Here is a 14,630-nt window from a genome sequence, read left to right as displayed (position 1 = left end):
TAAGAAAACCACTATTTGAAAATATATGAGTACTCCTCAGCATAAAAATAACATATGGTCCAGAAATTCCATAACTGCATATGTGTGTATATACATATAAGTGTATATACACATATATACACTCTAGAATAACTCATGTGGTCTAGCTAACCCTTCTACACTAAGAGTGGCTGTGGATGCCATGTGCTAGACAGAATTTCTTTTTTAAAGATGTTATCCAAAGTAAGATAAATATTTTATTATTGGCATATATGTGTGTATGAATATATATATATATGTATATGTATATATATATATACACACACACATATATATATATCCAAAGAACTGAAAACAAACAATCAAACAAAAAGTGTTCATAGAAGTACCACTGTTTATGACAACCAACAGGTAGAAACAACCAGATTCCCATCAATAGACAAATGGATATCAAAATATATATATCTACACAATGTATCACATCCACACAATGGGGTGTTATTTACCCTTATAAAAGAAAGAAAATGTTAATCTGTGTTACCATATGGATGACTCTGAAGACATGTTAAATGAAGAAGCAATACTTAAAAGGCCAGTTGATTCTGTTTATATGAAATATCCAGAATTGGCAAATCTATAAAGAAAAAAATTCAGATTTGTGGTTGCCAAGAACCAGGCAGAGGTTTGAGAGTGAGTAATAATTATTTAATAAATATAAGGTTTCCATTTGGAATAATGAAAACCTTCTGGAACTAGACATCAGTCGTAGTTATGCTTTTAAATAGTTAAAATAGCAGTTTTGTTATTATATTTTTACCGTAATAAAAATACCTAAATATATGACCATGCATTCTACAACAAACTCTATATTTAGTAAGCAGTAGATATTGCACAAATAAACACTCTAGAATAACTTATTGAGTGGTCTAGCTTAACCTCCTACACTAAGAACAGCAGTAGGTGTTATGTGCTAGAAGGGACAATTCCTTTTTCAAGGTGTTACCCAAAGCAAGAGGGATATTCTATTATTAGAATATATTAACTGTACAAAATGATGGATTTCATTACGACAAACTTTGTGATTGAAAATAGATTTAAAAAAAAAAAACTTATTGTGAAACCAGAAACTTCAAGATAAACACACATGGTGGCTCAATAGATAGACAGTAGTTAAGAGCACTGGCTGCTCTTCTAGAGGACCCAGGTTTGCTTCTCAGGACCTACATGGTGGCTCACAACCACCCACAACTCCAGTTCCAGGGAGAACCAAAACCCTTTTTTGACACCTGTAGGCATGCAGTCAAAATACTCATAGATATAAAAATTTTAAATTAACCTAAAAAAATTTTTAAAGATATATAGGCATAGACAAAAGCTTTCTGAAAAAGATCCAAGTAGCCCAGGAAATAAGAGCAACCACTGACAAATGCTGTTGCATGAATTAAAAGGCTTCTATACATGCACAGGAAATAATTAACAGAGGAAAAAACACAGCTTGCAGAAAGGAAGAGTCTTTGCCAGCCTTACATCTGTCAAGAGATTCATTATGGTTTGGATGTGAAATGCTTCCCATAGACCCAGGCTATGGGAACTTCGGGAGATGGGCTTTAGTGGGTGGAGCTGAGTCACTGCGGGGAGACTCATTGGTTAGTTTTCTCGTTGTGGTGACAAAATACTTCACAACAGGAGGGGTCTACCTGGGGTCCTACTTGGCCGGTACAAGTCCCTCGTGGAACAGGGATGCAGCAGCAGGAGTTCAGAGCATCCACAGTCAGGAAGCAGAGAGGTGCACGTTGGAGCTCACCTCACTCCCTCTTGGTAGTCAGTCTAGGACCTGCCCCTGGAATGATGCTGTCCACAGTTAGGGTGGGTCTTCCCACCCCAGTTATCCTAATCCAGAGACACCCTCACGTAAATGACAGAGGGTTGTTTTCATCGTGATTCAAATCCCCTCGAGTTGACCATCAACAGCAGGCATCACAAAGATCTTTAAAAACTCTACTCACTCCCTGCTTCCCAGCTTGATGTTATGCCCATGACTGTTGCTGGAGGGCTTCTCTCCAGGTTCCCCAAGCCCCGCAGTCCCATAATCCACATATAAAATAATCACTCAGACGCTTATGTTTTTTATAAACTGTATGGCCGTGGCAGGCTTCTTGCTATCTGTCCTTTTCTCTCTCTCTCTCTCTCTCTCTCTCTCTCTCTCTCTCTCTCTCTCTCTCTCTCTCTCTCTTTTGGTTTTTTGAGACAGGGTTTCTCTGTGTAGCTTTGCGTCTTTCCTGGAACTCACTTGGTAACCCAGGCTGGCCTCGAACTCACAAAGATCCTCCTGGCTCTGCCTCCCGAGTGCTGGGATTAAAGGTGTTGGCCACCACCGACCGGCTTGTTCTTTTATTTTAAATTAACCCATTTCTATAAATCTATACCTTGCCACGTGGCTGGTGGCTTACCGGAGTCTTTACATGCTGCTTGTCCTGGCGGTGGCTGCAGTGTCTCTCCTCCTTCTTCCTGTTTCCCCAATTCTCCTCTCTCTTTGTCCTGCCTATACTTCCTGCCTGGTCACTGGCCATCAGTGTTTTATTTATATAGAGTGATATCCACAGCACTTCCCCTTTTCTTCTTTTTTTTTTAAAAAAAGGAAGGTTTAACTTTAACATGGTAAAATTACATATAACAAAACAATTATCAAGCAAGAATTGCAGTTACAATATTAAAGAAGATGTCCTATCTTATATTTGTGAGTTTAAGGTTTTATATCTAACTTATCTTTTATCATAATTGAGGAAATTACAACTATCTAGTCTTCAACCATATCAAATACCTGAGAAGGAACATAATGGTACCTGAGAAATGGTAGATGGATGTAAGCAACTTTCAGGAACGTTGCAAGAGTAGACCAAGACAGCTGGCAGCCTGGACAGTCACCTAATGTTTCTCAGCATTGTTGGTGCATTCAAAGTGGCTACAGGCCTAGAGTATCTGACAGACCATTTTTAGAAGCAGGAATTCTGAGAGATCATCTTACCCTGTCTTTGCAGAGTACAGTGGTCACTTTCCTTGTGTTCGTTCCGCTTGTCCAGAAAGGACAGCATTGTATTTGTACTGTCAGCCATCAAGGCAAGGGCAGTTCTTTGCCCAGTAGGCCATTTTGTGCCAAGAAGACAAACTTCCAAATGGAAATGTCTTAGAAGCCCAACATTCTCTCGGGATCAAATTGGCGCAGCCAAGAGCAATTGTGTCTCACGTCAACAGAATGCTAAGTTATTTAAATGCCATATTCTCTAGGTCTATGAAGTGTTTGAAGATTACCCATCTATCTGAAATATATCTATGTATATCTAGAAGACTTAACTAACATGGCTACAAATATGATTATCATAGATGACTAATTATTAATCTATTTTTTAATTATCCATTACAATTTTAAATGAGTTACATAAACATAATACCTCAAACAAGAATAGAAGTATATATATACAGTATAACAAAATTAACACCAAGTTTGTATCAATAAACTAAAATTTATACCAATGTAAAACATTTTAAACATAAACTAAAATCTATACCAATGTAAAACCTTTTAAACAAGTTGTTCTTTAAAAGTAAGATTCATTAATCTACCCTTTTATCTTATCATCTCTATATCCTCTTATATATCTATATCATATCCCCTTTTCTTTTTTAGAAAGAGATCACATTTATAATCAATCTGTTTTAAATAAAAATATTGGTTTTTCTCTATCCCACACCAGAGGGCTTTTCTGATTAAAGAATGGTTAAGAATCTCTTAACCATTTTTTTAAGCAATATGTCTGGGTTTAGAGGGGGAGTGAGCCAATTCCATCTCTAAAGCCAGCTTGGTATATTTGGGAATTTGGGCATAGCATCTCTTACTACTTCCTGCTGGAGGGGGGCGCTGTATCTTATGGGGATGCAAAGAAAATTTTAGGCCTATGGGGTAGTCCTTGAGGCTGTATTGTGTGAACCAGTTGCCTTGAAACTGCTCTGGATGTTGGATCATCTGGGCCATGGTGTCATCGGAGACCTTTCAGGGTGTCTTGGCTGGTGAAACCTGATGTATCTTAATCTGGAACAAATCCACAGCCTCTGGCTTTCTGTGGAAACAAAAGCAGAACCTTTTTTCCAAAGCAACATATCCTTAAATCCAAATTTTGAAGTCAAGGTACCTTTAAAATATACATTTTGGCATAACTCAACAGCTTTTGTAATCAAATGTTTTTCTTCATTTACGAATATCAAAGAGAACATAATCCAGATTCTCTGTGTGGTAGCCATCTTTACGTGGCTTTTTATATTACCTTGAGCCTATTGCTTTAAACTGTACCATTTTAAGACTGAAACAGCGCTGTGGCTGCTGGCTCTGCCCACTTCAGCTTCCCAACATGGCAGTGGTACATTTTCCGCCAGCTCTGGAAGTCATCAAGTCACAGAAATAGTGGGTCTAAGCTTTTATCAAAGCAGGGTGTAGCCCAGAAGCCTTTTTTTTTTTTTTTAAATAATAGTAAAGATTAAATCTACCACAGAGCTTAATGTGTCGCTGGCAGACGCCTCATTACCGCCATACTGCCGGTCAAACGCACACGCCAGGAACCCGCCAGTGTTCAAACCTGCGTTTTGCGGCGTCTAGTTGCCCATATGAGACAAGAAGCAGGAACCTGGTTTTGGCTCTGTTTAGAATTGGTTATTAAATATTCTCAGGTTTAAGGTGGAAACTCAAGCCGTTGGGCGCCATTTGTTGCTGGAGGGCTTCTCTCCAGGTTCCTCAAGCCCCGCAGTCCCACAATCCACGTATAAAATAATTACTCAGATGCTTATATTACTTATAAACTGTATGGCCGTGGCAGGCTTCTTGCTAACTGTTCTTTTATCTTAAATTAACCCATTTTTATAAATCTATATCTTGCCACATGGCTGGTGGCTTACCGGCGTCTTTACATGCTGCTTGTCCTGGCGGTGGCTGCAGCGTCTCTCCTCCTTCTTCCTGTTTCCCCAATTCTCCTCTCTCTTTGTCCCGCCTATACTTCCTGCCTGGTCACTGGCCATTAGTGTTTTATTTATATAGAGCAATATCCACAGCACATGACGAAGTCCTGTGCTTCTGCTGAGGACTGAACGACCTTACTACACTTCCTCCACCATGGCAACTGAATGCCTTTGACCCTGTGGGAGGAAATAAATCTTTCTCCCCTTAAGTTGTTTCTGTCAAGTGCTGTGGATACAACACAAAAGTAACAAATACAGAAAGCAAATTGCAAAAGTGGAGTCATTATGGTGCCTAAACCTAACCCTGTAGTTCTTAGGTCTTTGAAATGGGTTTATAAACTGGAAAAGGCTGGAGATGCAGGCTAGATAAGTTCTAGAATGCCTTTCAAGCAGAACTTAATTGGGTCACTCTGGTGCAAGTATAGAAGAACAGAATGTCAAAAGAGATGTGGACAGTAAATACCATCTTCGTGATGCCTCAGATTGGAGCAAGACTCTATTGGGAATTAGGTCAAAGGTCATTCTTGTTAATTTTGAGAAACACTAAATTCAAAAGTAATTTTGACTAATTAACTTGGTGGAGGACCTTTCAAGACACGGCGTTCCAGTTCGTACATGGTTTATTGATGGTTGCTGTTAGACTGATTTATAGAGGAAATCAGGAAGAAAAATATATTTAAAATGCATCTGTCCAGAAAAGGAACATAAGTAAACTTACAGCTATGGGCAGAGCAGCTGTAAGTCAAGAAATCAATGTGACTGGACAGATGTCAAGCAACTGGCAACTGTACAGTTAAAAATGTATCTTTGGGGAAGTTCCAGGAATTGGTAAGACACCTACCCACTGCAGGCACCAGAGTATAAAACCTGAAAGTCTTTTAACAATAGAGTGCTCAGGGTGCACTGTTCTCATATGGCCGCCTATGTAAGTGTTCACCCAGGTTCAACCCCGGCCACCTCAGAACTCAGAAGCCACTAGGGCCTTGATCTAAGGGTGTCTACCTCCTGCTGGTGCTGGTAGCAGAACTTGGCATGCATCATCCCATGAAGAAGGTGGGAGGTCATGGATGCTTACAAGCTAGGGTTAGGGTTAGCATCCTAACCTGTAACATGGATGCATCTCAAAAATCCAAGCTTTTTGAGAAAAGCCTGAAAGGCCAGATAATACATAGTAGTGTTGGATTTCCCACAAGAGATGTGTGAGAACAGTGAGGGTAGAGCATAAATTGAAACAAGATCATTTATTCAAATTCAAAATATAAGCACTTTTATTTTGTTATTTGCTAATTATCAATAACATACACATGCTATGAAATCACAATTGTTCCCTCTTAGAATAGATTCACAGTGCTACGTAAGGCCATTCTCCATGGCCAGAGGGATTCTGTGCCAGTCCACAGCTGTCTTCCGTTGGAACAAGGATGGCACCCCGTTTCTCCAATATACCATACTGTCCATGTCTTCTGGTTCTGATACAAGCTGTAGTAGGCTATATGAGATTTGCTTAAGTCCTGAAGTAGGGTCTTGGCTTCCTGATATGCAAGGAGTATAAAAATTTTTTAAAATGTGGTCAAGAGACAATGAATGGAAGGGACCTATAGAATAGAGCAGCAGACTCATCCAAGAATTGCCATATTATCCCACCATTTTTAGGAGTGTGGCTCACTTATATTAGAATTTTTGATGCCACTGTGTTGTCCAACTACAGAAACACCAGTGAAGCACACGGTGGCCTGTAAGAATGTAACACACACGCACACACACATTTACTGAAAGCCTGAATAATATAAGAAGTGGCCCTGAGGAATACTCCTCCACTGCTTATGGGAGTGCAAATTTGTACAGCCACTTTGGAAATCAGTATGGCAGTTTCTAAGAAAATTGGGAATTAATATACCTCAAGACCTCACTATACTGATCTTGGGCATATGCTCAATCATACCACAAGGACACTTGCTCAACTATATTCATAGCAGCATTATTCACAACAGCCAGTAACAGATGGAAGTAGATGCAGAGATCCACAGCCAAGCACTGGGCCAAGCTCCAGGAGTCTAGTTGAAGAGAGTGAGGAGGGATTGTATGAGCCAGGCGGGTCAAGGTCATGATGGGGAACCCACAGAGACAGCTGACCTGAGCTCCCAGGAACTCACGGATTCTGGACCAACAGCTAGGGAGCCTGCATGGGACCATCCTAGGCCCTCTGCATGTGGGTGACAGTTTGTGTAGCTTGGTCTGCTTGTGGGGTTCCTAGCAGTGGGGTCAGGACCTGTCCCTGGTGCTTGAGCTGGATTTTGGGAACCTATTCCCCATGCTGGGTAGCCTCGCCTAATTTGATGCAGGGGGAGGAGCTTGGTCCTGCTTCAACTTGATGTGCCATGCTTTGTTGATACTCAAGGGAGGCCTGCCCCTTTCTGAATGGAGAAAGGGGAGGAGTGGGTGTTGGTGGGGTGGGGGGGTAGTGGGGAGGCATAAGGAGTAAACAGGAGGAGAGGGGTGAGGGGAAACTATGATCGGCATGTAAAATAAAAGAAAAATTTTAATTAATTAAATAAAAAAATTTGAAAAATGAAGTGGCCCTGAACAAGAGGCCCAGACTTAGACATAAAAAGGTGAAGTTGGCTCATCAGCAGAGGTCTTTGGACACTAGTTCTTGGTCACAAAGAACAAGTTGTTTCTGTCTAGGCCCTTCAAGGTAGATGCAGGAAAGTCCATACATAGGCTAGACCAGTCTCCAAATGGGGAGGCACTGGCAACATCAATGCAAGATTCAGAGCCACCTCCTGGTCCCCTGGAGAGGTGAGTGGGTACCACCAAAAGAGGAGAGTGAGGACTAATAGCTTATTGTGCTTTGAATGTTCTTTTTGTCCCAGCCCAACTATTCCCAATCCACTAGCACTAGTGACCTCAGTGATCCTGCCTATCGACCATCTGTCTCCTTCTGGATGGTGCTAAGGTCAAACTTCCCATATGAGATTGCTGCCCTTGATAGGTGGCCAAGCTCCTCACAGGCATGAGTAGGTTCCAGGCCTCCTAAAGTGGGGGCATGTGAGCATTGGGGATCCTCATCAGTGCTCATGGAAATTTAGCAGTTCAACCAAGAGCTTGCCTTTTAGCATCCAACTCCTAGAAAAGTGTATTGTGTGATTATCCCCTTACTGCCCCTGTCAATCAAGGGGTTCATCCCAGGACTCAGTAAAGTAGATCCATAAATGGTTTTCACACATACAGTATGAGATACTGTATTGTTGCTTCAACAGCTGTATGTTCATGAATGGAGAAGGCCCTCTCCTCTGAGGTTTTCTTCTAAGAGGTTATGTTTGAACAAGAAACCGTAATATTGCACCAATGGCCTTTAAACTATGTGGAGAGGGTTCATGTGCCTATGCAGGTGGACACACAGACCAAAAGACGGTCTCAGATGTCATCCCACAGGCACAATTCACGTTTTTGTTTTTTTTTTTTCAGAATCAGAATTGTTCTTTAATCAGAAAAATTTAAGGGCAAGTCTTTGCACATTTCTACTTAAAATGCTTTTTCTAAGTACAAAGTCTTGGGTTTTTTTCCAAGGTGTAGCTCAAGCATTTCCCTCATCCCTTGATCTCCCGTTGGAATGCCTTACTCATTTCTCTCAGCAACAATAGCTCTATGTCTGTTGTTTCATGAGCTTAAAGCAAGCTGTGACCATTGTTTACAAATGTGTCTCATTTGGATATAATAGTCATGGTAGCATCATGGCCTCTAATTCTTCTCAGGCTAGTGACCTATATTAATTAATCATTCATTCATCCAGCAACTCTTTCATGTCTGCCATTTAATGCTCTGTGGTGCATCAGAGGGGAAAATCACAGAGAAAAATAACAACTAAAATTTAATGATATAGAAGATTTCCAAGCTTGGAAAGCTCTGAAGAAAATATGAGAATATCAAAAGAGACTGAGTTTGCTAGAGGTTTAACAGAAACCTCACTCTCCAGAGCCGACTTATTTCCACGGCCAGTGTGCATGCTCCTGGGTGAAGGTGTTCCTCTTCCAGTACTTTGACCATTTTATGTGATCTGAGACCCCGTGGTTCATATACGAAACAGAGTCCCAGTGCGAGTAAAGTAAATCTAATTGGTGTTTATTTATAACAAAGCATAAATACACAGCATCCACATGATGGCTCACCACTATCTGGAACCCCAGTCCTAGGGAAGCTGGTGCCCTCTTTCAGCCTCAGTGGGTACCAAGCACATAAATGGGGCACAGAAATACAAGCGGACAAAGCACTCATACATATAAAATACATACCTTCTATAAAAAGAAAAAGAAACTCCAATCCATTTCTACTCTTATGAGAAGACATAATGCATCTGACAATTTTAAAAACATTTCATTTTAAAAGTCAGATTAATTCTGAAACAATAAATTCCTGGTGATTTACCAATATGACTCCACAAGTTTAAATATCCCTCTAGTATGTAGATTTTAATGTATCTCAACATGGTTTCAACCCTGCTTGGTTCAAATCCTGGCTCAAACTGATATAGGGTTAAAAAAAATGAACATTTTTTTCTGGGTCCCTGAACATCATTCATCTGTCTAAACACAATGTACCTATTTATTTACTAATTCATAGTATGCAGGGTTAGAAGGTAAGCAAGGTGGTCTCAGCGGTTCACTAGACTAACTTTCTAATGACCTGAGTCCTCACTTTTAAAGGAGAAATGGTAACATCTGCATTAGTTAGCTTTTCATTGCTGTGACGAATGCCAGTAGGAACTAATTAAAGAAGGAAAACGTTTTCTGGCTCAAGGTTTCCAAGATTCAGTCCATGGTGACCTGGCTTCTGTGGCTTATACCTGAGGTAATATAGAATACCACGATGGTGAAATGCATGAAAGAGGAAGATGCTCTCCTGGAGGCAGCTGGGTGAGGAAGGGGACGAGGGATGGGTTATGATATATACTTCCAGGGCATGCCCTTAGTGTGACCTACTACTTCCAAATAGGTTTCACCTCTTGGTTCCTACTGCCTCCCAATAATGCTATCAAATTATGAGCCTATTAATGGATTAATCCACTGATGGAGCTAGAATCTTCATGACTAGTCACCCTCATCCTCAAAGTCCACTAGTTGGTGACCAAGCTTCTAACATAGGAGACTTTGGGTGACATTTAAGATGCACACAATAACATCATTCATCTTACAGGGTTGGAAAAATTCAAGGAATCCAGCATGTAAACATGTGGAAGTCAATTGAGGATAATTGTTACTATCTAGACTTCACACAGTGTTTAGCACATACAGTCTCAACCTGTACTTACAACATTCACTCATCCATTTATTCTTGACTGCCTAATTGTATGGTCCTTCACTGCTTCAGCCCCATTGTAGCTAGAATTTTCCTGCCTTGCCCACAGTCAGGACAAATCTTTGTCATCCGCCAGTCCCACAGTTGCTCAGATCCAACCAAGTAAACACAGAGACTTATATTGCTTACAAACTGTATGGCCGTGGCAGGCTTCTTGCTAACTGTTCTTATAGCTTAAATTAACCCATTTTTATAAATCTATACCTTGCCACATGGCTGGTGGCTTACCGGCGTCTTCACATGCTGCTGGTCATGTCAGTGGCTGGCAGTGTCTCTCTGCCTCCGCCTTCCGCTTCCCAGAATTCTCCTCTCTCCTTGTCCCACCTACTTCCTGCCTAGCCACTGGCCAATCAGTGTTTTATTTATTGACCAATCAGAGCAACAGATTTGACATACAGAACATCCCACAGCACCCATATTGCCCTCCTACCACTTTCTTGTCCTTAAGGAACGATTCCATTGAATCTACAGGTTATTGATTTTCAGATTGAGATTGCCTCTCTAACCAAGTGAGGTCAGGGCACAGGAGCCTACGTTTCTGCGAGGGATTTATTGGAAGCTATCTTTATGGTTCACACACAGCCAAAAGAACAGCATTAACAGTTGGCAGCACACTACCCACCACCAGTAGATTCTGCATTTCCTCTATTCATTCATTAGTTTATCCTCCAATGTCCCCACTTCAATGTGTCCAATCAAATGACTACAGCATGGTGACATGCAGACCTTTATAGTAACTCAATGGCTTTCATTTCTCTGGGAGTTTCCTGATCTTTTCCTCATTGCATGGTATTTAAAAGAAGATCAAAGTTGTCAGAGTACAATCTGTCTCAGCCATATTCATTTGAACATATTTACATTTACATACATTAAAATATGTACCTTCTATGAAATGGATCCACTCCCAAATCCAGAGTTGCTTGGAGTCATTAGCTCACTGCAGGAAAACTCAAGAATGGTTCCTAAAGGTGCTTACGTGTTGGATCATAAAGCATAACTAATGTTTGATACTATATTATTTCCAGATACCATGAAAAGTTGTGTGGCAAAGCTGTTCTTTACCTGTTCCTTAAAGGGTCATTACTGCCTGTACAGCAAGTCCAGTTTCATCCTCATCAGCCAAGCACCCCAGCCATGGATCCAGATCATGTTCCTCTTCCAGCAGGTGTGTACAAGTCAAGCTCATTGGGCTCCTGGATGAGCTGCTAGCACATATGGTTATAATCACGTTTATTGAAAAATTTTCAACTTAACGATGAAGATTTTATGCCAAAATGGAAACATGAAAAGAGATTCTTATTTAAAACTGCTCCCTAGAAGCATTAAATTTGCACTTAAAATATAAAGTGGAATGTGAGATGTCAGTACTAGAAGAGATCTTAGACATCACTTTTATTAATTAAGGAAATTGAAGAGCACAACTCAGATCACTGGATCTCGAATTCAGTGATCTTTTCATTGTTGCCTGTGTGTTGTAGAAGATTAAAGATGTGTTACATTTGTTTATGCTGTGGAATATTTGTTTAATGATGCAAAGATGTATTCAGTCTTTTATGTTGCATTTGTTTAACTCTGGGAAGCTGTGTTACTTTACCTGTCTAAAACACCTGATGGTCTAATAAAGCACTAAATGGTCAATAGCAAGACAGGAGAAAGGATAGGCAGGGCTGGCAGGCAGAGAGAATAAATAGGAGGAAAAGTTTGGGAGGAGAAATCTAGGAGTGAGAGAAGGAGGAGGATTCCAGGGGCCAGCCACCCAGCTACACAGCAAGCCACGGAGTAAGAAGTAAAGAAAGGTATATAGAATAGAGAAAGATAAAAGCCCAGAAACAAAAAGAGATGGGATGTTTTAAGTAAAGAAAGGCTGTCTAGAAATAAGCCAAGCTAAGGCCAAGCATTTATAAGTAAGAATAAGCTTCCTTGTATTTATTTGGGAGCTGAGTAGTAGGCCCCCAAAAGATTCAAAGATTAAAAGGCAACCAACAACATCTGTATTTTGAAAACAAAATGGGAAATATTTGCAGGTAATAGAAGGGTGGGCAGAATTGAAAATGAAGGATCTGAGTGTTGTAATATGGTTGAAAATCAAGCCAAGTGATTCAACCATATAATTACTTCAATTAATAAAATATTTCTATAATACCTACAAAAATCACCTGAGGTAGCAAGGTGGCTCTGATGACCTGAGTTTAATTCACCTGATCCACACGGAAGAAGACCAACTTGTACAAATTGTCTTTTGACATGCACACCTGTATAACATAGCATACACATGCCCATAAACACACACACAATTAGTTAATTAATTAATTAATAACATTTTTCAAATTAATGGAATATTTAAAAATTACAGGTGGACAATGCCTTTCCTAGACATCAGAGGTTATCAAATATAAAGCCTAAGTAATATAGGCTGCCTCTTTTCAAAGTGTTCGCCTGTTAGGTCTCAAAGATAACTAACCATGACAAGCTTTTGCTGTTACTTGTGTTCCCCTCTAAAACAATGGTTTTCAATCTTCCTCATGCTGTGACCCTTTCATACAGTTCCTCAAGTTGTGGCCACCCCCAATCATAAAATCATTTTGTTGCTACTTCATAACTGAAATTTTGCTACTGTTATGAATCATAATGTAAATATTTTGGGAGACAGAGGTTTGTCAAAGGGGCTGCAACCCCACATGTTGAGAATAACATGCTCTAGAACATCATGAGAAGACTGCACTGCTGAAGACATCACACACTTGAATCAAGGAATATAAAGAAACCAAGCTGGTACCAACTTGGAAGCCTTGTCCCCACTGGCTAGTTTTTACAGTGCTGAAAGACAGCGCACATGCTACCAGGGGATAAAAGTAATTATCAGCCTTACCCAACTGTAAGTTCTGCGAGCTACAGTCAGTGGCCTGAAAAGACTACACACTGGCACAATAGTGGCACAAAAATCGGGGTAACCAAACAGCTTCCGGTTGGACTTGAGGTCCACTCCACAAGGTGGAACTCATGCCTGGCATCAGTAACAGGGTCAAGAACTCATGGTTAGGTAGAGCACAGACCCTCAGGGAGAAAAGTTAATGCTAAATGGGCATAATATTAAACTGTTTCCTAATGACTTATTGGTATACCAATAGAATAGTGCGTCACCCAACCATTATCAAAGAAGCTTCTTTTTACAGTAGATGGCAACTAACAACTAACACAGAGACCCACAATTGGCCAACATGTAAAGCATAAAAGCATGCTCAGCCCTAAATGGGACATTATACACACTTCCTCCCAAGGCAGGAATCATCATGGATGAGAGGGTATAATGATTTTAAGAGCCAAAGGTAGTGGATGACCACAGCAAAACAGACACAACGTAACAGCTGCACATCAATGTATGGTGGTTGCAACAGCTTACACAAGATCACAGCACAGAGTTCGGAGATGGTCATGAAGCTCCACTCCTAGCTGAGAAGCTATTGGCAATTGATGGATGCTTTGAGAGAATTAGTTAGCATTTCCAGGATGCAGCCCCTGAGAGGCTACCAATGCTCCAGGGGGTGATCAAATACCCATAAATATAGTGGGCTTTACTAGGTTTGAAAAGAAAAGACAGGACATGTGAAACTGGGAAGGAATCATAGTAAGAGAATAGAGGAGGAACTGGAGAGGAGGGAATAGAGGAGTGGACTTGATCAAACACCTTATATGCATACATGAAATTTTCAAACAAAAAATTCTAAGACAAGGAAAAATCAAAATTAAATAAAATTTAAAGCCACAAGTCAAAATAGTCTAACATTTCTTTATGAAGTCAGGCTTATTAAGAAAACAATGAAATGTAGTCCTGACTGCTTCATAGTCATAAAATATAACTACAGTAAGGAAAGGTGTAGAGTCTGCCAGTTTTTATTGTAGTATGTCTTCTTAAGAACAATAACATCTTGCAAAGAACAGCTCAGACTTTGGTGTGAGCCAAATTGCACATAAACATAAAAAGTAACATTCTTTTTTCTTATAATAATAATATTAATTTTCCTCTACTCATATTTTTTCAAATAGTTTTCATCAGTGATTTTTGTATTTGGCTCCATGTTGGTCTTTGTTCTTAACTTTCTGAAAACACACCAAGAAAACTTTTTTTTTTTTCATTCTTTCCATTTTGTTTTATTGATAATCTGATTCTTTCTCTTCCTCTTTAAGGAAATCCCCAGAAAGTATATCTTTGTAATGTTTTCTTTGAGTTTATCTTATTGTAGTGCTTTCTTTTTGTTCGTATCTATGATTTATGCAATCTGGGTAAATCCTGG

At 40.0% G+C, this 14,630-nt stretch overlaps 1 protein-coding gene across 1 annotated transcript in view; it reads left to right on the top strand.

Moving 5' to 3' along the window:
- The window catches only part of Veph1 (ventricular zone expressed PH domain containing 1), a 222,517-nt gene that overhangs the window by 141,572 nt on the left and 66,315 nt on the right, over window positions 1-14,630 (top strand). Inside the window, 1 exon segment of the mRNA XM_037206642.1 lies at window positions 11,364-11,503. Within this exon segment, the coding sequence (XP_037062537.1) occupies window positions 11,364-11,503 (140 nt within the window).

This window comes from Peromyscus leucopus, chromosome 6 (genome assembly GCF_004664715.2).
Source record: "Peromyscus leucopus breed LL Stock chromosome 6, UCI_PerLeu_2.1, whole genome shotgun sequence".
Lineage (NCBI taxonomy): Eukaryota > Metazoa > Chordata > Mammalia > Rodentia > Cricetidae > Peromyscus > Peromyscus leucopus.
The sequence above is the reverse complement of the archived record's forward strand: the minus strand, read 5'-3'. Positions and strand labels throughout refer to the sequence as shown.